The following is a 24,454-nucleotide window of genomic DNA, read 5'->3' on the forward strand; positions in this document are numbered from 1 at the left end:
CTAATTGCTCAGTATAAATACTCCATTATGTTCTCAGACAATCAGAATCTACCCAGCAAATCAGCTCCTCTGATCCACTGTAATCAAGAAGCAAAGCACGCATAACATCGCAATATAAACAGCGCTTTCAGAGGGGCGCGGGGAGGAGGGGGAGCTGGCTTAGCTTGGCAGGTCCAGGACTAATAGCTGCCTTTTTTTGTTGTTGTTTTGTTTTGTTTCTAATTTCCAGAGGAAATTTAATTTCAGGAAAACGTGGGACTAACTTCCCACAGGAAAGCTGCAGCTGAGGAAGGGGTCCAGAGAAAGCGTCGCAAAAGAAACAGCAAGGGCTGTACTTACAGGTAAGCTGTTAGAGGGCTCAAGTTGGCAGGGACCTCCGAAAGCCCCAGCTCGGAGCAATCCACGGAGAGCATGATGCCATCCTCTTCGCAGTGGCACTGGGGTGGGCAGGAGGGCGCAGCACCTTGCTCGGTGGGCACCGCCTGGCAGCGGGCAGAGGAGACCAGCAGAATGCCCCAGAAGAAGAGCTTGTCCATCCTCGCCTTGGCTACGGCCGCTGGGACGGTGTGAGGTGCCGCCGGCTGGCTCCAGCCCTGGGGCTCCACTGGACGGAGGGGAGCGACCCTGCTGCCTGGCAGGGCAGGGTATCTCCTGCAGGTCAGAGTGTGGCAAGGATGCAGGCAGGGAAGGGAAGGCATTGTTGAATGATCTTGGTTATTGGGTTTCAAGGGCTGGGCAGGGGCGTGAGACACTCCAATGGGAGGAGTTAAACTTTCTACTCTTTCCCTCTCTCTCTCTCTCTTAGAGCTGGCAGGAATTTCATTCAAAGGGAAGAAAGGGGGAAAAAAAAAAAAAAAAGAAAAAAAAGAAAAAAAAAGAAACCTCAACAAATGAAGACCTGTTCGTAGCTCTGGGACCTGTGCTTGTTTGGTAATAATGTTTTTGTGAGATAGCAGGGCAGGGAAGGCAAAGCTGGCTCCGGCAGGGTAGAGGAGTATAAATAGGGAGGCAGGAGCACCCAACCAGCACTTCAAGGGCTCCAGACTTTGGGACGCTGAAATAAAACCCCAGATAAAGGGCTCTGTGTGTCTGTGCTGGCTGCTCAACCGAGCTGCAACTGGAAAGTCAGGGTGTAGCTGGGAAGAAGGGAGTGAGGAGCTCACAAGGAGCTGTTTGCTGGGAGCCACCATGCCCAGGGCTGCAGGTCCATCTGTCCCGTGGTCCAACCCTTGCTCACGAGCGGCCCCCATTGCTGTCCCCACACATGGGGCAGGGGCTGACTGGGAGATGCAGGGGGATGGAGCAGAAGTGTCATGGGGCTGAGCTGGGTGGGGGACCTCTCCAGTGGAACACGGTGCTCCTGCAGTCGCGCTGCTTGCTGCAGTTTTACCCAGCTCCAGATCAGGTGCATTTGGGAGCTGTGTTTGCCAGAGCTGCACTGCATTGATGCCAGGAGCAGGTGGCTGGCTTGCCCCAAGAGCTCCTTCTAACCTTGGGTAAAGTGGTCAGAGGTCAAAGTAGAGGAACAGTCTGCTTGAAGCCATGTCATCCGGAGCTCAGTCATGCAGAAGGGAGCAGGTCTGGCTTAGCCGGGGGGTACTGCCTGTGCCAGCCCAGCCCAGGGCCTCAAGGGGTCCTGAAACACATGGGATGAGCATCAGAACAGGATTTCTGGCTGCTTGGGTGTCAAGGAGCTACTGAGTTCTCAGGCATCAGAAGCACCTACTTAGAAAAGGGCACTGGATCTGTGATGGGAGAAGGCTGCAAAGGCCGGCTCTGCTCCTCCCTCCTGATCGCAGCCACTGGCCGTTCAGGGTCACTGTGATGCCCCTGGGTCATTACTGTCCTCCCATGGCAGTGGGTTTGATGATGGGGGCTGAGTCTGGCCCCACAGCCCGGACCACACTGCATCTCTGTAACCGCGCCATGCATCTTGTCTGTAATGGGGATGACAGCTGAACATGGGTCTCTCACACTGCAGAAAGACAGCTGACCACTGGGCTTGAGGTAGATCTGGACTCCCATCAGAGCTGGTGTGTTCCTCCCTCCAGCCATGGCTGGAGGAAGGGTATGGGGCAGAGAAAGAAGAGGCCAGGCTGCAAAGCCCCTCTGGCTATGGCCATGCCAGGGTAAGATGCCGCATGAAGCACAGACTAGGAGATGGCTTTCACATCCTGCTTCCTCTGAATGTGCTTTTCCTTCTGGGAAAAGTGTTTCCTAATTGATACCCCATTATCTCAGGATAAAAGAGAGGGAAGAGTTATCTGGGGTCAGGCAGGTGAGCTTGCTTGATTTAAAAAGCTCCAGCTAGCCGAGGGTTAGGGTGCCTCGGGGCCTTTGAGTCAGAGTGGGTATCTCCTCCGAAAAAAACTGCTCAAATGGAGCTTGGGGTTCAGGGCTGATGGACAGAGTCTCCTGGTGTGGGTGATGCAGGATCTGAAACTATTTCATTTACAAAGTCCGTTCAGGTCCTGCAGTTTCAGGGCTGAAACCCTATCACTGCTGAAGTCAGTGGAAGCTTTGTCACCAAGTGCAGAGGAGCAAGGATTTTGGTCTAGGCGCAGGAACTGATTTAATTGGAATTAAGCCGCTTCCATCATGACCAACTCTGGAGATGTCATTAATTAAATGTTTGCGATGTGTTTTGACAGCTCCAAATGTAAAACACTGCTTGGTGGGGAGATGGGAAGCCCTCCTCGGAGAGAGGGTTCCTCCTCGGGTTCCTTGGCAAGCTTTCCCTGCAGTGCTGGTGTGGGGCTTTATCATGGCCTGAAATGGCTGGATTTGCTCTGACAGCAGCCAGGAATTTGGTGTCAGTCTGGGGAAAGCGTCAGGCCCATCACTCTGCTCCTGGCTGCAACAGCAGCTTTTATCTACAATTTCCCTGTCCCTCTCTCTTCAGCCCAAGCAGCCAGACACCAACCGCATTGCACACTCCTGACAATTTCTCGCTCAGTGAATTCTCCTTGGAGATCCAGGGCTCTGGCTGAGCACACTATTAATAGAGCTCTTAAAAAAAATCACACTGAAGAGATTCCTATTGAGAACTGCCATTCTGCTGAAATAGAGCCATTTCCTCAGGATGGCATTGAGTGCAATGACATTTTTCACATTGTTTTTGGAGCAACACAGCCTAAAGTTGGAGAGCTTTGCTCTGCGTGTCTCACTTTGCTTTGACTTTTCTGTTTGCTTTTTATTCTAGCTTGGCTGCAGTGTTTCATTTCCATGTCTCACTTCTTTGAAACCTAATAATAGGCATTAATATTCAAAGTGTTCATTTATTCCAGCATGTCACCTGGCTCCTGGCAAAACCAAGAGTCTGGACATAAGTCATTTGGACCAGAGAGCTTTGATGTTTCCATGGTAAGCCTGGAATTTCTGAAGAAGTCCCTCTGAGGTGGAAGTGTCACTTTTCAGCCAGCTCTCACTGAAACTGCAGTTTTCTGTGAGTAGTGCGGGCTGCACCATGCCCTTATTGAAGGCACCGGGAGCTCCAAACCCATCTCGTTCCTATTAGTGCGAGTGGATGTTTTTCTGCAAGGCTCACATGTGTCTGTATGTTGTCCTCTAGTGGCAGGCTGTGGTCTGGGGAGACGGGAAGGGCACTGCTCCACAGCAGGCGAGCAGCGCTCTCTGCTCACCTGAGCGGCTCCTGTGCTGCGGCTGCAGCAGCTGAGCTCCCCGGCAGACTCTGTGCATCCCCGGCTCACAGAGACCCGCTTTGAAAGGGTGGGATGGGATCAAACACCAGGGCTTTGTGGCTGAGTGTGACACCTTAGTATGTGGTACCTCTGGATGGCAGGTGATATTTCTCCTGCTGTCTCCACACTGCATGGCCAACAAGTCTCCCTACATCTTGCTTAAAAGCAAGTGAAAAAAAACTTGGGAAAAATTAGAGTACAGCATAAGCAGGGAACAAGGTTTAGTTCATGTGAGCAAGTACAGTTATTGCCTCTGCTCATCTGAGGCAGGGGTGGTGGGAAAGGGCTGCGCTATTCACGCCAGCACAACATGCTCAAGATAGTCTGGTTCTGGATCTCAGTCTTGGACCTGAAGAGAGCTGGGACTCCAGTTACAAGCACTGGCCAAATCCACTCCGTGGGCCAGAAATTTATGCCAAACAAGCTTTGGGCTGTGGACTGCGGCTGCCAAGGCTTTTTAGAGCTGTCGGAGGTAAAGGCTAACAAAGTTATTGTGGAGATATAGCTAGGGAAGGGCTGCAGCTAAACTCTTACTGCAGGTGCTGGTGTCCCCTCGCACAGAGCCAGAACAACGCTGTGGGCCTGGACGGGAGGACTTGCTGGACTTTGACCTTGTCACTCAGCAACGGTCTTCCTGCAGAGCGGAAGGAGGTGATGGGTAGTGCTGTGCTGTTGCTCCTCCCAAGGTGCTGCCGATGCCCTGGATGCCCAGCCAGGGACCTTCCCAAGCTGGAAGACAGGTTGTGCTAGCTGAGCCAGAGGGCTGGAGGCTGTTTATTTCTGTCCTCAGCATGTGCCAGGGGCCCCAGCGTGTGTCTTCTGCCCTGCTCCTATAGGACAACTGTTTGTGCCCTCTTTTTATTCCCTTCTGGATTTTAGAGGAGATCATCCCAGTAGAATCCCAGTTTGGCTGTTGATCTCCAAGGACAACCAGTCCCTACTGCAGATCAGGAGGATGTTGGATGTTTTTCACTGCCAAGGTTACAGCAGGAACTGAGACCCCACTGTGATGCACAATGGAGAGGACATCAGAGAGGCAGTTCCTCCAGAAGGGCTTGCAGGGGAAGGAGGAGGTGCAGAGAGCCCTGGAGAGTTTCACAAAGCACAGGGACACTGGAGAAAAACAGGCATCAGCAGCACTGGCCCACGTGTGCCAGGCCATGCACTCAGCCACCTCATCTAAGACACTTCTGTGGAGGTGTCACTCCTGGGACCTGATCTCTCTATAAGATCAGTCCTCCAGACTTTGTCGCCATCCCTGCCTCCTCCTGGAGCTGGTCTTCCAGGTTCTGGGGAGAGCAGGATGCAGCCCAAACCAGCAAGGATGGGCTCAATGCAGTGGGAGCCAAGAGTCTGGTGCTTTGGATGTGTCTGAAAGCCTGAGCTATATGCTGGGGAGCCATTCGAGGTCATGCACAGGGGCAAAGGCCAGAGGAATGTTCCTGGTGCCCCTGCTCCCATCAGGGCCATCCAAAGGCTGAAATACCACAGTCAGGCCACGGGCCCAGCAAGGGCTCTCAGAGGCTTTCCAAAATGTAAATGCAAATATTTGAAAACAAGCAGAAAGCCCCAGTGCCCAGCATGCTACTCCAGCTGCCTGACTGGAGCAGGGGATGGATGAGGACTGGAGGCAATTGTGCTCCTTGGTAGTGGGAAGAGCTGGTGCTAACGAAGTCAGAGAAGTACAGGGAAGGTTCCCCCCTGATGCCCAGGGCACAGGATAGCCCAAGCCTCAGCTGCACTTTAACTCTTTCCTCTGGGATGAACTGCAAAAAGCCATGGGGCAACCTGGTGGCACCATGCCCCGCAGAGAAGAGGGACAGAGGTGCAGAGCTAGGTAGAAGACGTGTTAGATGGACCAGACACCTGGTTCAGTGTCGGACATGCTTGAAGACCTTCCTTTTTGGAGTCCCTGCATCAATTGGGTCAGGGAGTCAGAGCCATGGCAAGCCCAGCACATGCGAGAGCAGGGAAGGAGAAGCTCTATTCTTTCTTGGCTGTTCCAGGAATATTTCCCCTTTCAGTTCAGACAGGCCCTGAATCTATCTGGCCCCAGCACTTCTGCTCTCCAGGAGGCGGCTGACAGCAGTAGCTGATGAGAGATGATGCTGGAGATCCCAGGAAGGAATAGGCTGCAACCCTGCTGCTCCCCAGTGGTGGTACAGCTCAGGTGGAAAAGACAGTGAGAAGTGGGCATCCCCACACCACAGCTAGAGCTGGGGCAGCCACAGCCTGGCACCAGGCACATAATATCATGGAGGTGTCCGGCTTGAGATGTGGCAGGGTGCCACGGCTCCCTGTGGTGGGAGCAATGCCCTGTTACTGTCTTGGGTGAAGGCATGGCAACTGCTGGACTCTCTGTTCCCTGGTGGGAACAGAGGGCAGGGAGAGCCTAGGGCAGAGGTTCAGCACCGGTGAATGGAGAAGGTGTGGATCAAGGAGCCGTGGTGCCCCAGCAGTCACCAGCAGGCTCCCATGGTTGCAGGTCCCCAGGAGATCCAAGGGTTGGGCACCCCTGCTCTCCTGTCACTTGGCAATGCTAGCCCAGTCTGCCCCTGCTGTGGCATCCATGGGAAGGGGGGGAAAAGGGGTGGGAAGGGGGGTCCAAATGGACATGGTCCTGCTCCTCTCCAGGATCTTGACCTCTGCATGGGGTCTGGTGGAGGAGGGTGATGGCTGGATGCTGCTAGACTGGAGCAGGCTAAATATGAAGAACAACACGGCATGGTCCAGAACTTGCTGGGCGGCCCAAGCTGGAGGCTTGTTTTGTTTTACTGTTTTGTTGTCTCTCTCTCCCCCTCTGGGTTTTGTGGCTCTGAGCTTCAGGGCTGGAAAATTATTCATCCAAACCGCAGCCCCCACGACACCCTGTAAGCATCTGTGGCTCCAGACTCCATTGCAGCTGTGGGTGGGAGCTCGTAAATTCATCATCGTCACCAAGTCGGCCTTCTGTTAGACAGGATGTGAAACACGGAGAAGCGGGCTGTGCCACAGAGGCAGCCGTACTGAACCCACTGGGTGAAACCTGTTGGCCAGTTTTTGCATGACAAATCCCTGTCCCATGCGTGTCCCATTGCTGAGAAGGTCCCTTCCTACCTGCTAGAGCAGCTGTGCTTTAGCTGCAGATGTCTGCAGATTCACCTTGGCTGCTGGCTCTGCTGGAAACACTGCTGGGTTGTGCTAGCCAGATGTGAGGGCTGTGGGATCACTTGCTCCTGAACTTTGGGAAGCTCTGCAGACAGCAACATGCCTCCTCCACCATGGCTTTCACTTGCTTCCTTATGACTCGGAGACAGCACCCCTCGCAGCCCTGTGCCACAAGCCTTGGGTCCGTGCATCAGCCCTGCCTGGCTGTGTGTAGCTGTGCCCTGTGCTGGGACTGTCATCTCTGAGCATGGACACACAGGAGACCTGTAAGCACTTTTCCAAGGGGCTGTAGAAAGACCCTGGTGTAGCAGCCCATCTGGCAAGGCAGATGGACAGTGATGTGCTGAACTGAGCCCCGCTGGGCTGGGAGGTGGTGTGGGGTAGGTGCCAGCAGAACTCACCCCCTGTCTTGCTTGGTCACTGCCAGCAGCTAAGGGTGAACCAGGGGGGTGGCCAAGTTGTCTCATGTGGATGTTTTTCTGCTCTTCTCCGTGAAAGGCAAGAGTCCACAAACAGTCCCTGGGAATGCTGTCCCATTCTGAGGTCCCTCTCCTGTGCCACAAGCTGTAGAGCCAGACCCAGACCCCCTCCGTGGGGAATATGGCTTTGAGCAAAGCCCCAGGCATAATGACTCTGAAAGCCACAGGGTAGCTCTGATTGCAGAAACACAGAAAAGAGAGGATGGGGAGTTCCTGCCCCTCCTTACTCTTGGCTGCTGCCCCTTTCTGAAGATGCAGTCCTGGCCAGGCTGTTGGGAGACCCTGGTAGCTGAACTTGGCAGAGTAAGGGAGGGCTTGTCTCTGCAGAACCCCAGGGTTCTGTGGGGTGCTGAACAGCCGAAGGACCAATGACCACCCGGTAATGCTGCTTCTGTGCCTCTCACAAGACTCCTGCTACCTTAAGGTAATGGCTCCTCCCTCACATCTTCACTGTCACTGTGATTGGCCCCACTTTGCAGGTCACAGTGCTCCACAGATACTCTCGAAATCTTCTGAGACTAAGTACATTAGGTATTTTAACATATCATAAACCATATTGAATATACAGATACAAATGCTTCTCTGTGTTCAGTGGAGACTGCACGCTTTGAACAAGAGCCTGTTGGACACCAGGCTAAAGTTCACATCCACACACACCTTCAAGATGTAACCATGCTCAGCATCTGGGGTTTCTGGGCCATGCCGAGTAAATGAGAGCCACAGGCTGTGTCCAATGGCACCAGCAGGAGATGCTGGGGTTGGATCCAGACTCTCTCCCCTGTTTGAGGCAATGAGCACTAGTCCATTTCCTACATCAGCATCTGCAGCTGTAGGCTCCTGCACAGGAACCTCTGCCTTCGTGTGCTTTGGAGGTCAGCCGTTTGTGGAAAGACAGGGGCAGTAGGATGAGTGGCCAACTCAGTTCCCCCCCCAGGGCTGTCTACTCCTTGCAGTGGGTCTTGGGACCTCCTCATTGTAGCTGTTGTACCTCCTCACTTCACTCCAAGACAGCTCTGGCAGGACATGGTGTTGAGGGTAGGAGTGTGGGCCCAGACTGGGACAAGGGTGCTGCTTTGAGACTGCACCATAACCCCATGCTGCCTGAATGGGTGAAGGAGGGTAAATGAGTTCCCAGACACAGTTTTTTCTACCCCCAGGAACAGGCTTGTGAAATCATCTGCTTTTTTTTTTTAACTGTTCCTTCTGACCAGCACTTGGAGCTCAACCAACCAAGTTGCTACTTGCAATTGCAGCTTGTGCACAGCCATCACTGCTTGCAGCCCAGCGGTGTCCCTACATGTGGCTGCACGGACAGCCCGGTTCCTGGAGTAGCAACCAGTGCTCTGCAGTAAGCCACAGGGCTGCCAGCTGCTTGCCAGCATGTCAGCTGGACCAGGTGGCTTTGCCCTGGTCCTTGGCTTTTGGGAGCCAGCAGGTTCACAACTTCAAACCCAGGCTTCATCAGAAAATGCTCTTCCTCATAAAGCTGCAGGTGGGTTGGAGGCTCAATGCGAAACTGTTGCCTCAGTAACAGGAGCAGATGAGAGCGAACAGAAGCTGCTGCCTGCTTTGGGCTGCAGCATCTGGACTGTCCGAGGGCACCCCATCCGTTGCCCGTGGCTAGGGACACAGCTGCTCTTTCGGAACGGCTGCTGTGCTGCAGCAGGGGAAAGCCTTGGCATCACTGAGACCCCACAAAAGCCAGCCCACCCTTATGAGCACACTTTTTCCTAGGGCTGTTTATTGTTTGTACCTAAGACCGATCCACCAGCCGAGACAAGCCAGCTCCCACCACGCTCTGCCCGCGGCGCTGTCTGAGACCTCAGCACACCTTGTGCCCATGGTCGCACAGAGACCATGGTGCCCAGCACTCATGTCAGACCTCAGCAGCCTGGGGGTGCCAGGGCTGCCCCTTCTGTGCTGAGGGGCAGGGCCCCCACAGCTGGTGCTGCCTACTGCAGTGGGGTTAACAAACCTTCCAGGCACCAGGAATCCCAGGAGATGGCCAAAGCATCCCGCCCAGCCCCTTGCTGTGTCTGCACCGAGGGGTTGCAGCAGCGCGTGACACTGCCCATCTGCTCAGGACACCCCATGTCGCTGCTAACATCGTGTAGGAGGTGTTGGTGGCAGTGCTGAGGTGGGTCCTGACTCGCTGCAGGGCTCGCTCTGTGCCAGGAGCCTCACGGTGCTCTCACCCCAGCGCCTGGCTCCGGCCAGGGCCCTGCAGAGGCAGAGGGCAGGATGCTGCCAGGAAGCACTGAGCAGTGTTAGGGCTGTTTCTGAGCAATGATGTCCTGGATGCAGGTGTACAGGAACACGTACTGGTCCTGCAAAAGAGAAAGGGGTATCTGGAGTCAGGTTTCTGAGACAGACCTGGTTGTAGGACTAACTCTGCAATTTGTCTTAAAAGGTTCTAATTAGCTAAAGGTGTCTGATGGCAAAGTAGGATTTGCTGTCCCAAGCGGTCCGTGTTTGTTCTGTGTCATCAGAGTTGCCCAGAAAGGAAGAATCAGGCCTGGAGCTGTAGTTACATCATGTTTGTTTCCTCCTGCTTCATCATCCCCACTCATAACACCTGAAGGCAAATTGCACTGTGGCATGAGAGGAACAATGTCATCTGACTTCCTCATAGTGTCCTGGCAGCTTTGGGCTGTGCCATGGTGTTTGCATCAAAACAAGACTGAAGAATAACTCCAGTGACGGTGCAGAGCATTGAGAGGGAAAGCTCTGCCCTGCTGGAGTGCACAGGGTCTCTCAATGACCTGAAGCCAGGAGAGAAGACTTCAGGAGCAGGAGTTTCCCTTGGTGGTAGCCTCAGTGTAACTGAGTCAAGGACTGACAGCACATCAGGCTGGATGTCTGCAAGTCCTCAGAGGTAGACAACAAGATCTGGGTGGTTTTAGTCCAGTTGCATCATTTCATTTTTAAGACACCAAAATGATTCATCAGCACCAAATATGGGTCCAGAGGTCTCGAGTCCACTGGGGATTTGATACAGGGTTCTGCTCAAACACCAGGCTGATCTGAAATGATGCTAGCCTACAAAACACCCAGCACCGACCCCCACCGTGGCAGGGCTCTGGGAAAGGCAAGGTGGGGGAAAGGTAAATGAGGTTGTATGCCATGTACAAAGCTGAAGGGCAGGGCCAGCCTGCAAATGCTGTGGGTTGCAATCACATGGTAGCCAGGAAGGGGGGATTAGGGACTCAACAGAGGGGCCTCCAAACAGCTCACTAATGCGCTGGCTAAGCTGCAAGTCACGAGGAGCCTCCTCCCCTGCCGGTGGTGGGTTTAGCCCCACTGAAGGGCCGGGAAAGGCACAGATCACACAATGGCTGTGGTTCCAGGTCACCAGAGCATGTTTTCAATGAGCCTGGCCCGATTGCGAAATCTTGAGTGACAGTCCAGGGTGGACTTCAGACCAGGCACGCTCAATGCCTGGCCAAATGCAAGTGCACATCCCCAGACACACGCACTGTACCAGAGCTGGGGGTGCTTAAATACTCAGCAGTTATCCGTGGACAATCCCTCAAAGGTCCATCTTCTCCCCTTGTTTGGTACTAACCCCCCTCAAAAAATCAGCTGATGCCCCCAGCATGACAGCAGTGTGCCCCTCCCTGTCAGAGATATAGGGGTCCTGCCAAGCCCCCGCAGTGAGAGAGGAGGCTGGCAGCTACATGGCAGTGGTGTGGGGCTGGAGGGCAGCCGTGCCGGGATCAGAGCAACCACTGCTCGTGGCAAGGTGGGGAGGCATCTGCCTCTGCTGCCCACCCTCAGTGGGGCAGCAGCTTTTGATCAGCGCTTGCTGTGCCTTTATGGGCACATTGTGTCTCTGCTCGGCAAGACCACTGCTGAAATACAAAAGAGCTCTGGAGCAGGGGCAGCGGGTGCCTTGCCCTCCTCTGGCTCCCACCATATGCATGGTTCACATTAATTAAGAATGTGATTAGCTGCTTGCAGGCAGCTCTGCAGCTGGGAAGCCCTGGAGAGATCTGCCCTAATTCTGCTGTCCCCTGTGGGAAGGGTTTCCAGGGATGCTACATCAGCTCATTCAGTGGTTGCAGCAAATGAAAGCGCTGTCCAGAGGGCATCTATGCTGCCAGTGCCCATCAGGAGTGGCACTCACAGCCTGTGAGGCTGGGCTGTGGCCCAGGCATGCTGGCTCGGCACGGCAGGGCATGGCTGCGGCACCATCAGACAGCGCCACAGCCCTCGCAGCCCCAGCTCTGGCAGCAGGCAGGGGCCGGGAGCCGGCTCTGGGTGTGGGGGATGCAGCAGGGAAAGGCACCAGACAAGGAGAAACCCAGCAGATCCTGGGTACCCAGGCTGACAGCTGTGTCCAGAGGCTGGCCTGACCAGGCAGGTTTGTCATGTAGGATGAAACCAGTGCTTCATGATTTTCAGGGCGTAATGGGAAGGGTGCCTTGCATTTACTGTGAAGTCACATGCAATTTAACCTGTTTTAACTCCAGAGCTGAGGTGATGGAAAGCCCTTTCCTGTGAAAAGACAGTGTCCTTAGCCTTTGGTGGCTGGCAGAGGAAGCACAGAATAAATCCCAGCATATGCTGGATGGGATCCCAGGTAGCACCTGGGGAGTGGGCAGAATGCTTCCAGCTGCAGGCAGCTCAGCATGAATGTCCTGTTCTGCCTGGCCCGCCACCCTTCCTCCTTCCCACCTACCAGTGTTGGGGTCATGAGACAACAGCTTCTTGCCAGCTGGAGGGTCACCCCATAGACATCCACCGTTCTCTCAGCTTTCATCTGATGCAACAGGCAATCCAGGGAGATCAGTGTCCCCATTTGGCTCACGCCACTGCTGCAAGGGACAAAGGAGAGTCCTTGATGCCAGGCCAGGCTGAGCTGAACCTCATTGAAGTGGTCACCAGCCCAAGCAGAGAGAGGCAACTGAGTACGGTGGGATTAGGGGACTGTGAGCACTGGTCTAGGAGTTAGGAATCCCTGTGCTGACCAGAGGGATGGGACCCCTAAGTGCCCGTTGAAAGAGCCTGGAGACCCAGCCTGCCCTGCCCTGCCCTACCGAGCTCTGCATCCCTCACCCAAGTCAGCTCTGCCAATGCACCAGCTGTGTTGACTCCTGTGGGACTGGAAGCTTTCCTTGGCTGCAAGCAAATGAGGGCATCAGGGCTGCTCCCAGATTCCTAGCAGTCAGCCCAGAGATCACCTGGGCACCTCTGCCCAGGAATGCCTGCTCCATCCACACTTGCCCCTGGCCCAGCCCTGTTTGCCCTCCCTTCTCCCATGTCCTTGGCAGAGCACTGCTTCATCTGACCTCCCAAGCTCAGAGCTTCCCTGGCTCCCGTAGACCTACTCTCAACATGCCCCAAAACCTTGGGGTCCTCGATGGAGGGCGTAGGCCTTCTTCCGGTGGCCATGCCAAGGCACTGTACAGCCTGCTGGCTACCAGCTCTGGGAGACTGCCCATGGACAGAGCGGTGACATGATGTACCTGCAGTGCAGCAGGAGAGGACCGGCTCTCTTTCGGTGGGGCATGCACCGTCTGACAGCAGTGAGGAACTCCACCAGGCTCTGGACATCTGGCTGTTTCTTGCTGCTCCACAGCGTGTATAGGAACTGTTGTACCTGCCTCTCCTTTGCTTTCTTCTCCTGGTGAGACACAAAGAGTTGACATGGCTGTTGGGGAGTAATGGGTGAGTTTGGATGCAGAATGGTCCCAGCTTTCCAATTCTTAGGCCGTCAGATGCTTTCCTGAGCTAACTGCTAGGTTCCGTAAAGCTATCCAGGCATACTCTGCTGGGGCATTTCCCATCACCTGTGCAGTGGATATGTCACCTCTGGCAACCTGCTCTCCTTCCCCACAACACCCTGACCTGCCCCTCGAGAGGGAGACTGAGAACTGTGTGGGCCTTTTCAAAGAGGGTCAGAAAGACCTATCAGCAAGGGGCAGAGGAAGCCTCCAAGCCTCTCCCATGCCTCTCTCATGTCCACTCAGCTGATGTTCTTCTGGATCTTGCAATCTAGATTCCCTCCTGCATTTTTGGACTGCTGGCACTCTGCTCTTGCAGCTCAGACAAGTCTCCACAGACCTTTCAGCCTTTGCCCCTACAGACCTGTTTGCTAGCACTGAAGAACATCCCAGGTAGTAGGAGCCAAACCACCCCCATCAACACTTACGTGTTTCATTTTGAGCTGGATGCACCTCCATCCCGAGACAAGCTTCTCTGTGCCACACTGGATGGTCAGCGTCTTTGTGCAGAGAGAGTCTCCTTCCAGGGGCCAGCATGCCTCACTTGGGACCTGTGCACCACAGCACGTTTGCCTTCATGTTGATGGTTGCCGTATTTCAGACCCATCACCATCACAGGGGTCTGTGATGGGGTTGGAACAAGAGCACCCGCAATATCACTCCATGTCAGTTTGTTCCCCAGCTAAATCCTGGTGGAGTTTTTGAAAACTAGAGCAGATTGCAGTCAGCCTCCCTGTTAACACAGAGCTGCTTGGCAGTGGGAATCTGCTCAGCAAACACTCTCCACCTCGGATGGACAGAGACAGGAGCCATGGAGTCCTTGTCTGCCATGGAAATGCAGCCTGAGGAGTACCAGGTGAGTGCAGGGCCACGGACCGCACAGTGGGCAGAGAGAACCTGTCTCCCAAGGCAAGCAGCAGGAGCACTTTGACACAGGGAAGGTTTGGCTTTAGCTAAGCTGGATCTGCACCCAGGCTTCAGGAGGTGGCGAAGAGAGTTCAGGTTCTGGAGCTATGATAGCTTCCAGCTCCATTAAACAGACCCCTGCTTTGTCATGGCACAGGCAGGCATGGCACCTTACCTCCCCCTTCTCCTGCCACGGGAGAAGTGTTAGGATGGTGTGAATGTCCTGTTCCCACACCAGGGTCCAGAAGTCCTCCATAGTCAACTTGTCAGGCCCCTGGACAGCCAGATACTCCCTGCTGGAGCTGCAGCCCTGGGTGGGGAACAAGAAAGTCATCCTCCTGCTGGACAGTGTGGCACAGGTACCCCATCAGCCCTAGAGGCTGTGGGAGAGGCCAGGAAAAGAAGGGAAGCTCAGCAGGTCAGGAGACAAGGAGAAGAAAAAGCACCAAGGGAGGGAAGTGAGGACAAGCCCAACTGGTCCCTTCTTGTCCACGCAAGATCACAGCAGCAGTGACTAGTGGAGCGGTGCAGGAACCAGGCAGCAGGGGCACAGTGAGGAAGGGGGAGCACCACCTTCTGCCTTCACCTTCACCCCAGGCACAGGGGTGGGCATTGCTGCTGGAGATAAGACTCACCGGGACACGCCACACCTGCAGGAGACCTGAGAATGGGCCCTGTTCCAGCAGGGAAAACTTCACTCTGGAGCGATCATCTGCAAAATATATAGGAGGTGGAGGGTGGAGCCACCTTGGGCAGCCTTGTGCTCACACAGCTCCTGCAGACCAACTGCCAGACTCCGCACAGCCACACAGATCCAACCCCCCATTCAACATTTCTCAGTAAAGGTGCCACCCTCTGCTCTTGCCCAGCTCATGGATGTTGGTCCCCAAGACAGGTCTCTATCCCAGCCTCCTACTCAAAGCAGATATGTGTAGTGCAGGTTGGTCAGTGTCTCGGCCAATGGAGATCTGCATATCACCAAGGATGGAGAGCCTGCAGATGCACTGGGCCCCTGTTCCAGTGTTTGGCCACCCTCATGGGAACTCCTTTTTCCTTATACTGAGTTGGATTACTCTTTCAAATATTCCCCCTTGCCTCTTGTCCTTCCATGGTGCACCTGTAAGAAGACTACATTTTCACTGTGCCCTCCCAGCAGGTAGTTGAAAATAGCAATAAGATCTCCCCCTTGCCTTCTCTCATCCAGGCTGAACAAACCCTATCTCAGTCCCATACATCAGGTGCTCCACCCCTGAAACACTTTGGTAGCCTTCTGATGGGCTCACTGCAGTGTGTCAAAATATTTTCTTGTACTGTGTAGCACTGGCCCTGGTCCAGCCTAGCTCCATACAGGTACAAGAAGGAAGAGGTCACAGCACTTACATGGGAGGATACTGGAAGAGGGATGCGTCTGCTGGTTGCCTGAAGATGGTGTTGCAGAGCTGGCTTCTTCCTTGACAGCCTCTAGGAGGGTCTGCCAGAGTGAAAGAGAGTGGAGGAAGCAGTGAGCAGGGCAGGAGGAACTGGGGACTCCTGAAGATGTCTGGCCTCAGCAGAGGGGTGGTTATAAAGGCTGCTCATGCAGAAGCCTTAGAAGAGGTGCCACCTCTGGGTGGGCTGCCAGATCTGCTCCTCACTGTAAGGAGATGGCTCCATCTCTCTATAGGAGAATGGTGTTGAGATAGGTCCCTACCCTGCATGGGGTCAGGAAAACAGAGACAGACCCTGATAAGTGCAGGATGTGCAAGGGAACTATGTGCCTGGGGACACCATGCCATGGAGATGGGACACTTCCAGGGGAGCCAGGCACAAGGAAATCAGGGCATGGGACCCACTCAGGAGACACTTCTTGTGTGTCCCCCAGAGGCAATCATTCCACAGGTCCCCCTAGTGCACATGGCCATGGCAGCGCTCCCTGCACCCTGCCCAGGATGGGTCTCACCTCGTACTCCCTCAGGAAGCCCACATGGGACTTGGCCGCCTTCTGGGCATAGTGCTGAGCAAAGCTTTTCAGCGGGATGGGGCAGGACCTGGGGAGAGAAAGTAGGGTAAGGGTGAGGTTGAGGAAATTCGGCAGCATCCAGGCTATGTCTGCAGTAGGTGGACAGGGCTGTGGGCAAACCTTCACCCCACAAATGCTGGGGCCCTCACGGGGCCCTCACAGGTCCCGAGCCCAGCTCTGGCCCATGCCAACCTGCTCACCCCTAGACAAAAGCAGGTCTCAGTTGTGGCACAGCCCAGGGCCTATTCCCATGATGCAGCAAGGACAAAGGCATCGTGTTCTGCATGAAGTAGGAGACAATTTGACCACAAAGACAGATATGTGACCCCCAGATATAGCCTCAGAGAAAATGAGGTAGGTGGGCAAAGCCATGTCCAGCCTGGACCTGCTCCCTCCTCTTGGCCTCCATTAGAAGGGATAGCCCAAGGCCACCTAGCTGCCATGAGCCCCTCCAGTTTGAATCTGTCTCTAGGGCATCCCTGTGGGTTGGGAAGCCAGGGGCTGATTGAAATGCCTTCCCCAAGGGAGCTCTACAGCTCATTGGCATTGACATAGAGAGGAAAGGAGGATGTGGTACCCCAAGCCATTCCAGTGTGCCCAGTGACTCACACCTAGTTCTGGGCTGGGCTCCCCATGCTACAGGTAACAACCAGCCTTGGGCTGACCCCCTCAAAACACCAGGTGGGAAGGCTGGCTGGGCTTCCCCGTCCTTCTGTCCTGGAGCCAAGGCTTGAGCTCAGGTCAGGATCCCAGCCTGCCACCTGGAGGGGCTGTGGGTCAGGGTGGGTAGAGTGGCCGGCAGAACACAGCAGACCCTTACCTCTCTGTCCCTGATAAGCCCAGGAGTGGTTCCTCTAAGATCTTTTCCAGGATACAGCTGTGCAGGAAAATATACTGGGACTGGAAGGCAAAGGCAGACAGCAATGTAGAGCATTGCACCGTGCAGAGAGCATGAAGAGGTGGGTATGGCACTGCCTAGTGGGCAGAGGGTGTCCTACACTCCTGCTCCAAAAGCCCTACATTCATGCCTAAAAGGCCCTGGCCCAATCTCAGAGCTCCTGGGTCGATCGGTCTCTCCTGAAGGGTAGAGCTGACACTTTGTCCCAACCCTAAGTACTAGAAATATTAGATTGCCTGTGGAGCATCATGGGCCAACAACACGGTGTGAGTAAAGAATTGCCTGCAAAGGGCCTGATCCTGTTCCTCGGTGCTCTGGGGTGTTGCTGAGCCTCCTGGAAGGACGCTGAGACTATGTATGTTGCTTCTGTGGATCTGGCAGGGCATGAAGCTTCTGGAGACCCCTACAGAAGAGTAATTTCAACTCCAGCTGAGCTGCTGCTTTGAGCAGGTTGGGGACCAGCTTGGAGGTGCTGGGTCTGGCCAGCTCATCTGTTTGCCAGCCCAGCTAGCTTTTACGCCATGGAGCAAGAGGCCTGGGGGAAGAGGGAGCAGAGGTTTTACCAGCGTCTGAATCATCAGGTAGCGGTTCATCCGCAAGGTGTAAACAACACCAAACGTGTCCACCATCTTCTCCTGCTTCATCTGCTGCAGCAGCCGGTCCAGTGCAATGAAGGTGCCAGTGCGGCCCACCCCGGCGCTGAAAGCACAGACAGCAAGGGTGAGACATTGCCTGAGCCCACAGCCGATGGGCTCCCCTCCCAATGCTAGACATGGCTCCCAGATGCTGCACCCTGGGGCACCGCTCCCACCTCCCCAGGGCACTGGTCCCAGCACAGCATGGGGCTGAGGAGACTTTCAGACTGCCTTGGGCTGTTGCTGACCATCTCCAGCTGCCCCATCCCCTGGGAATAGAGGCAGGCTGCAAACAGACCTGTAATCCCCAGCGCCCAAGCAGGAGTCTCTCTACAGACCAGCTGTGTCTCCCGGGAGCTGCTTTCCCTCCCAGATTGTGCACCAGCAGGACCCTTCTCCCCCACGCCCTCTCCCATCGTCGCCTTCTGCCACCTCCCAGAGCAGACCCTCACCTGCAGTGCACGAGGGTTGGCCCCGCATCCTTGGTGTTCTGGATATGCTCCCGGACCAGCTCTCTGAAGGTCATAATGGAAGTCGTGGACTCTGGGATCCCGTGGTCAGGCCATGCCGTGTAGTGCAGGTGGGACACGTGCCGCTCTGCCCGGATACCCTCCTGCCAAGGGGAATGTTGGTGATCAGTGTGCAGCCCACTGGGACAGGGGCATGCATGCACCCTGCAGCCCTGGGAGCACCCGGGAACTTGGGGACATCTGGCTCAGCTGCAGGCAACAGCCAACATCAGGTCTGCTGCACTGTCTGGTGGCTTCTGCTCCCCTGTCCTTCCCCACGGTCCCATGCTGTGGTGAGGCATGTGGAGGTGGCAAGGAGGAGACATGCATTTGACTGCTGGGGAATGTGCCTTTGAAGCTGCAGGCTGTGTCACAGTGCAGGGACATGGGAAGAAGAGAGCAAGGGTGGACAGCTGGGGTGATAGACATTGACGGTGACAGACTGTTCCACAGGTGATTGGGTCTTTGAACCCCACTAATGGCAGAAAAAGGAAATTATGCCACCACCACCAAGGATAAACACCACTGCATCCCATGCAAACTCCCAGCCCTTGACAGGTCCCCAAGTCTGTCCTCTTGGCTCCTCACTCACGTGCCACAGTTTGAACTCGCGCATCGTCCACTCCTCGGAGCTGCTCTGTGACAGCAAGTGGACACGGACTTGCCCATAGGAGACTGGCGCAGATTCGGATGGCCAGTAGTGATCACAGAGAACCTAGAGCACAGACAAGATGGTGTCCCCATGAGGCCAGTGAGGGCCCAGGTCCCACTGGGTGACCTCCCAGCTTCCTGGGAGCATGTGGAGAGCAGCAGCTGTGCAGGGAGCCAGAGCAGGCCTTGGGGAGCAGGCAGGAGTCGTTCCCCTTCCCATCAGAAGCTTTGCACAGTATATGCCCCCAACTCCCCTTTGGACCTCAGCGTCCTCCAGAGAAAAGGACCTGTGGGTTTGCATCAGCCCTGTAGACTGGAGAAACAGTCCATGTGAGGTGTCTCATCCAGAGGGAAGCAGTAATTTCAGACACTGCAGAAATATCTGAGGGTGATGGGCATGGTTCCAGCTAACTTCCACTTCCGCTCCTTCCTACCCCAAGCTAACGCTGAGCTGCACATATCAGCCTCTCTTTGCCTCACACTGCCTGTTGGGGAAGTTGTGTGGCCCATGCTCACCCTGGAGCCACATCTGAGCAGGGGTTGGTGGAGGACACAAACCCAGTCCTGGACTCAGCTCACACAACCAGATCTGGGCTTGGATGGGGCTGGCACGTGGAAGCCCGTCAGTGCTGACCTACCCGCCCATTCTCCATGCACACTGTCAGCATGACGATGTTGCAGACATTCTGCTCCCACACCAGTCTCCAGAAGTCCTCTATTGTTTTCTTCAGGGGCCCCTGGGTGGCAATGAACTCCTGCTGGGATGTATAGCCCTGAGCAAGAGACAGACAGGAGTAGTTGGCAAGTTGCTGAGGCAGGTGGATCCTTCCCTGGGACAGTCAGTGCCTGGTCTGCTTTTGTGGCAGAGGAAGAAATGCCCATTGCCCTTAGCCCATGAGGACACAGTTCCCAGAAGCAGCTGATTTCACAGGAAGCATGTGCTGTCCAACACGTGGTGTCTATATATTTAGAATAAAGAGGTGACCAGCGCTGTTCCCCTCCAAGCAGTTCCTCATGCACCCTAACCAGGGAAAGACAGATCTGGGTCTTTCTTGTGCTCCCCAGTCATTGCTGGAGGTCGGGTGAGCATGCAAGGTCTCAGGCTGCTTCTTTGCCCCTTTGACACACACATGCCCCATGGATCCACACACCCGCGTGTCCATGCTATGTGCCCTGCCTGTTACCTGGGAAAATCTCCCGGATGGAGGATGTGGGCACAGCTCCAGGGTTGTTCAAATGCAGCTGCACAGACCAGAAGGAGAAAAAGCAGACAGACAGATGGGACAGTAAGCTGAGAGAGGATGGGAAGAAGATAGTCCTCAAGGAGAAGGCAGAAAGCCTTGCCAGTCACCCCACACTCACACCTCTGCATTCACCGCACTTGCCATCTGACGATCTCCATCAACTCCTGCTAAAGGGCAACTACGCATCTCCACCGGACCCCTAACTCCTTGCCAGTCTGTGCCAGCTGCGGCTTCAGTGGCAGCTCTTGCCTGCCAGCCCTCACAATCTCAATCCAGGCAGAGTTTCTCCGATGGTGCCCTGTGGCCATGTCTCTGTGGGGAAGGCAAGTGGGGACTCACAGGCATGAAGTTGGCATTGATGTAGTCCGAGTGTGGATCCTCCCCCAGTTGGCTCAGCTTGACCCGAGAGTGATCATCTGAAAGAGACCATATGCACATGACCCCCAAGGCAGCCCTTCCCCAAGACATGGCCATCTTCTCTTCACCTGGGTAACACATCAGAAGAAGCCCCAGCAGCTCTCCTAGCTCCATCTACGCAGACAGCAGTGAGGCTCTGTGCTTGGCCAGGCACCTTCTCCCTGGAGAGGTGAGCATTGCCTGCCAGCTGGGTTAGCAGCAGGGTAAGAAAGCAGAGCTGGTATCATGAGGCTCATCGGAGAAGCCATGGGACACTCATGGTCCACCTTTGGTCTCCAGTTGGGACCCGCCTCTGAGATGGGCTGCCCAGTAGCTGAGGAGGATGCCCAGCAGCCTCCTGGAGGAGCTGAGGAGGATGGTGGCTCAGCCCTGGCTCAACCCTTAAGCCTTGAGTCTCCAGCAGGAAAATGGAAACTGAAGCCCATCTTAAGACTACTTCTTCTCCCAGGAGAGGAGCCAGGCACTGTGAACACTGCAGCGACTGCACCTCTGTGCGTTGCAGTGAACTCCCACCCTGGGTGCTGGAGGGAGGAGACAGCACTTACAGGGCAGCACGTGGGGATATCTGTTCTTGGAGACATTTGCTGGTAGCTCGGCCTCCACCTTTGGCTGCTCCTTCCCAACTTCCTTCAGCTCCTGTAGATCAGAGAAGAAGATAAGAACAAATGTCTCTCTGGAGAGGTCCTGGACAACCCAGCTCCCTGCTCATGGCCAATGGCTCTGTCTGGTGGTTCAAGAGGGTCACCCACTAGCAGGGAACTGCTCTACTCCTCCGTCAGTATTGCCTGTGAACTTTGAGCCATAGGTGGCTTTTCCCAGTGCTTTTTCCAACAGCACTGTTTGTATTTAAAACAAAAAAAAGCCCAAGAACAAATACTGGGGGAAAAAAACCTTATCAGAAATCAGAAATCTACCCAGAATCTCAGGACATTTTGTGCTGGGAAATCAGAAACACGTTGTGCTGCAAAAACAAAAATATGTTGTGCTGCTTCTGCCTCTGTCCTCACTCAGAAGGCGAGAGAAGGGTGATCTGAGGAGGGCTGGAAATAGCTGATGGGACTTTCAAAGGTGCTGGCAACAGAAAAATTCAGGGCCTGCAGTTGGCAGTGGGAGCCAGTGAAGGGATTCTGAGGTCTATAGCTCAGACGGGACCTTCCTTTTGGCTACAGGCTCTTTTCTAACACTGTCAAGGTGGATCTCATTGAAACATCACTCAATATCTTCGTCTCCAGTCCAGGCCTGGGGACCTTAGCTTTGTCCACCAACAGCTATGGTCAGTGCTAGTTCACCTCATGCCATAGACAACACATGTTTCTACCAGAACTTGAACAAAACAGGTTTTGAGCAAAGGAATTGCCCAATCACTTGTTCCATCCAATCTTTGGCCTCTAAGACTGCCTAGTAGGGCGATTGGATCGCTAGAGAGATGGATTACTGTCCCTGGACATGAGGAGTCCATACAGGCCACCCAAGAGCTGGGGCATGAGCTAACAAGAGGTGAAATTGTCATCTCTAGCAGGAGTCTTCTCACCTCAAACTCCTGGAAGAAAGCGTGGTTAGCACTTGCTGTCTTCAACTCATAGTACTGCTTGAAGTTCTGTATGGGAATTGGCCGATGGATGTTTCTGCATGAAATGAAGTCCAGAGGAAAACTTGCCTTAGCTATTGGGAGGTCTGGCAGGCCAGTCACACAATGAGACAGCCCAGCCTTGAGACCTGCAGTACGTGGATGCACACACACAGGGATGGTTTGTAGCCCATGCTATTGCCCAGGGAATTGGGTCCGAACAGAGCATTGTTTAAATATTGGGAGGGATTTCAGGATGATGAGGATGTTCTCCTACTGCAGAAGCCTTGCAGAGGAGGTGTGGAAAATGTGTTGACTTGGAATGGAGCTGGGCAATAAATACTGAACATGGGAAAGCCCAAGATTTATAAAATGACTGAAGCAGACAGACTTGTATTTTTCCTGAGTCAAAGCACGAGAAAGGAAGTAGGTGAAGGACTCTGGCAGTGGGGACATGCAGAGAGAGAAGACTCCAGCACTCACCTCAAGCTGTAGGTCACCATTTCCTGGGGCAGGCTGCTCTTGTTGGTTCTGGAATCAAAGCATGGGAGATGTTACTCTTCCCTGCAGTGCAGGGACAAATGCTGGCCTGGCACTGAAGGTTGGGTTTCTCAGCCTGCACCCACTGGGTAAGAGATGGCTCATTCTCACCTCTTTTGTCTGAGCTGTTTCCAGTAGACCAAAGCAAAAATAGCTGCAAGTGTCAAGAGAAATCCCACGATGATTCCAGCGATTATTGGCATTGAGAGTGGAGTTGCATTTGCACTGGATTCAGCAGCTGGAATAAAAAAAAAGAGAGAGAACAGACAGAAGTAAGAGCCAGAGAGAGAACAGACAGAAGTAAGAGCCAGTAAATGGCTGCATTTACTCTATTGATTATATTTGTTACAGTCTGTGATCTCCCTCTGGCTTGCCATTGTCAGGTTGTTAATTAGCTCTAACCTACACAACCAGGTAGGGAAGATGGCATTTTCATCTTACCTGAGAACATGGTGAAGGTCACTGCAGGGGCTACTGGGTCGTATTTGGTGAAGGCAGCAATGCTGAACCTAGGGCAAAGCAGAGTCCTGCCGTCAGGGGCAATCTGAACCCATGCACAGCACCCATGCAGCCAGCAGCAGGGAGACCCTAGGGAACAGGATAGCTGCCTCATTTTTGAAATGCTGTATTGGAAGAAACTGTTTTTCTGTTACGGGTTTAGGGAATGTGTGGAAATGGTCTTCCCTCCGTTTTCTGTCTCTTGGGCAAGTTTGTTGCACTTGGGTGAAGATGAGAATATGTTCAGAAAGCACAAATGGGAAACAGTTCTCCTCGGAAGGGTTATTTGCAGACAAGTAGTAAGATTCTGCTCTCTCATAGAACACAAATAGGGAAAGACAACAGTAAGTAGGGACAATCAAGTAAGTCGGGAAAAACCAACTTGGGTTGAGTCATTGTCTTAGTTAATGCTAACCCACTAATTGTGTTCACTCTAAAGAGCTGAGCCCAGGTAACTGTTTAAAACAGGGGCATCTCAGCTGGAAGGGCTGAGCCCCGACCCAGTCCTTTCCTGATGCACACAGAAGTGTCCGGAGCATCCTCTTCCCTGAGGAGATCTGCCCTACATCCTCCTCCCGGCAGCGTGCACACCAAGCCTCATAGCTCCCTGCAGAGCTGCCTTCCTTCTGAGCAGGTAACTTGGAAGGGTAGGTCTTCTCGTACCCTAAATGCAAGCTAAGGCTTTCAAACATGGCTTTGGATTTTTGTCCCGGTTTGAAGTAAAACTGAACCAATTTTCTGTTCTGTAACTTTACATCCTAGCTAGGCCTCCTCTAACTCTCTGAAAGTAACGGCATATTGTGGAGAAAACTGCTCATTCTCAGAGTGATAAGACCAATGTTTGTGCTCCATGCCAAGGGATGGTGAGCAGAGAGGCCCTTGCTTATACTTATTGCTGTAACAACCAAGGGCAGCCAATCTCGTTATTTGCCCCCTTAGAGGGTCAGAAACGGAAAAAATGTAGAGGGGTCACATCGGTGGGGAGGAGGGGACAGGAGAGGTGACCCAAACCTGACCAACTGGGGTATTCCATCCCATCTGCCCCATGCTCAGTATAAAAGCTGAGGGTTCAAAGGGTCAGCCCCTTCCTGCGATGGCCGACGTCCAGAGAGGACTCTGTCTGTTCATCTGCCTTTGATCCCGATCTGTGTGTTCCTGACTCCAGAGCTGGAATCCAGTTCCCATCCGTCGCTGACTCCAGTCTGGGACTTCCCCAGTGCCTGCCAGTGACGTGACTGTCATCCTGGGAGCTTGATACGGCTTTGTATATATTGTATCTATTTCATTATTTTCATCTTTATTTTTATTTTAATATTAATTCTTCATTATAGTTTAGTTCATTCTAAACTTCTGAATCTCCTTATCTCTTTCTCTCCTCTCTCTCTCTTTTGGGGGGGGTGGGGTCGGGGGGGAAGGGCCATCTGTTGGTCCGGTTTTGGTAAATTTGGCCGAAACCATGACAATTTTAGCAGCCAAGAGTTTGTGGAGTATGAGTCCCCGTTGGCAGCACACAGAGCCAGCAAAGACCTCTTCAGAA

The 24,454-nt window shown here is 54.0% G+C and overlaps 2 protein-coding genes across 2 annotated transcripts in view; both read right to left on the bottom strand.

Moving 5' to 3' along the window:
- Window positions 1-698, bottom strand: part of LGR6 (leucine rich repeat containing G protein-coupled receptor 6) — a 148,180-nt gene extending 147,482 nt beyond the window's left edge. Inside the window, exon 1 of the mRNA XM_074163212.1 lies at window positions 340-698. Within this exon, the coding sequence (XP_074019313.1) occupies window positions 340-698 (359 nt within the window). The remainder of the gene's footprint in view (window positions 1-339) is intronic.
- Window positions 699-9,046: 8,348 nt separating this feature from the next.
- The window catches only part of LOC141475122 (receptor-type tyrosine-protein phosphatase V-like), a 42,787-nt gene continuing 27,379 nt past the window's right edge, over window positions 9,047-24,454 (bottom strand). Inside the window, exons 22-40 of the mRNA XM_074163330.1 lie at window positions 22,861-22,928; window positions 22,531-22,657; window positions 22,363-22,410; window positions 21,844-21,937; window positions 20,858-20,948; window positions 20,235-20,311; window positions 19,290-19,424; window positions 18,593-18,715; window positions 17,944-18,104; window positions 17,420-17,555; window positions 16,779-16,858; window positions 15,899-15,986; window positions 15,340-15,430; window positions 14,595-14,671; window positions 14,135-14,269; window positions 13,482-13,604; window positions 12,796-12,953; window positions 12,009-12,144; window positions 9,047-9,654 (exon numbers count right to left, since the gene is read on the bottom strand). Coding sequence (XP_074019431.1) covers window positions 9,595-9,654; window positions 12,009-12,144; window positions 12,796-12,953; window positions 13,482-13,604; window positions 14,135-14,269; window positions 14,595-14,671; window positions 15,340-15,430; window positions 15,899-15,986; window positions 16,779-16,858; window positions 17,420-17,555; window positions 17,944-18,104; window positions 18,593-18,715; window positions 19,290-19,424; window positions 20,235-20,311; window positions 20,858-20,948; window positions 21,844-21,937; window positions 22,363-22,410; window positions 22,531-22,657; window positions 22,861-22,928 — 2,008 coding nt within the window. The 3' untranslated portion in view covers window positions 9,047-9,594. The remainder of the gene's footprint in view (window positions 9,655-12,008; window positions 12,145-12,795; window positions 12,954-13,481; window positions 13,605-14,134; window positions 14,270-14,594; window positions 14,672-15,339; window positions 15,431-15,898; window positions 15,987-16,778; window positions 16,859-17,419; window positions 17,556-17,943; window positions 18,105-18,592; window positions 18,716-19,289; window positions 19,425-20,234; window positions 20,312-20,857; window positions 20,949-21,843; window positions 21,938-22,362; window positions 22,411-22,530; window positions 22,658-22,860; window positions 22,929-24,454) is intronic.

Source organism: Numenius arquata, chromosome 24 (genome assembly GCF_964106895.1).
Source record: "Numenius arquata chromosome 24, bNumArq3.hap1.1, whole genome shotgun sequence".
In the NCBI taxonomy this organism is placed as follows: Eukaryota; Metazoa; Chordata; class Aves; order Charadriiformes; family Scolopacidae; genus Numenius; species Numenius arquata.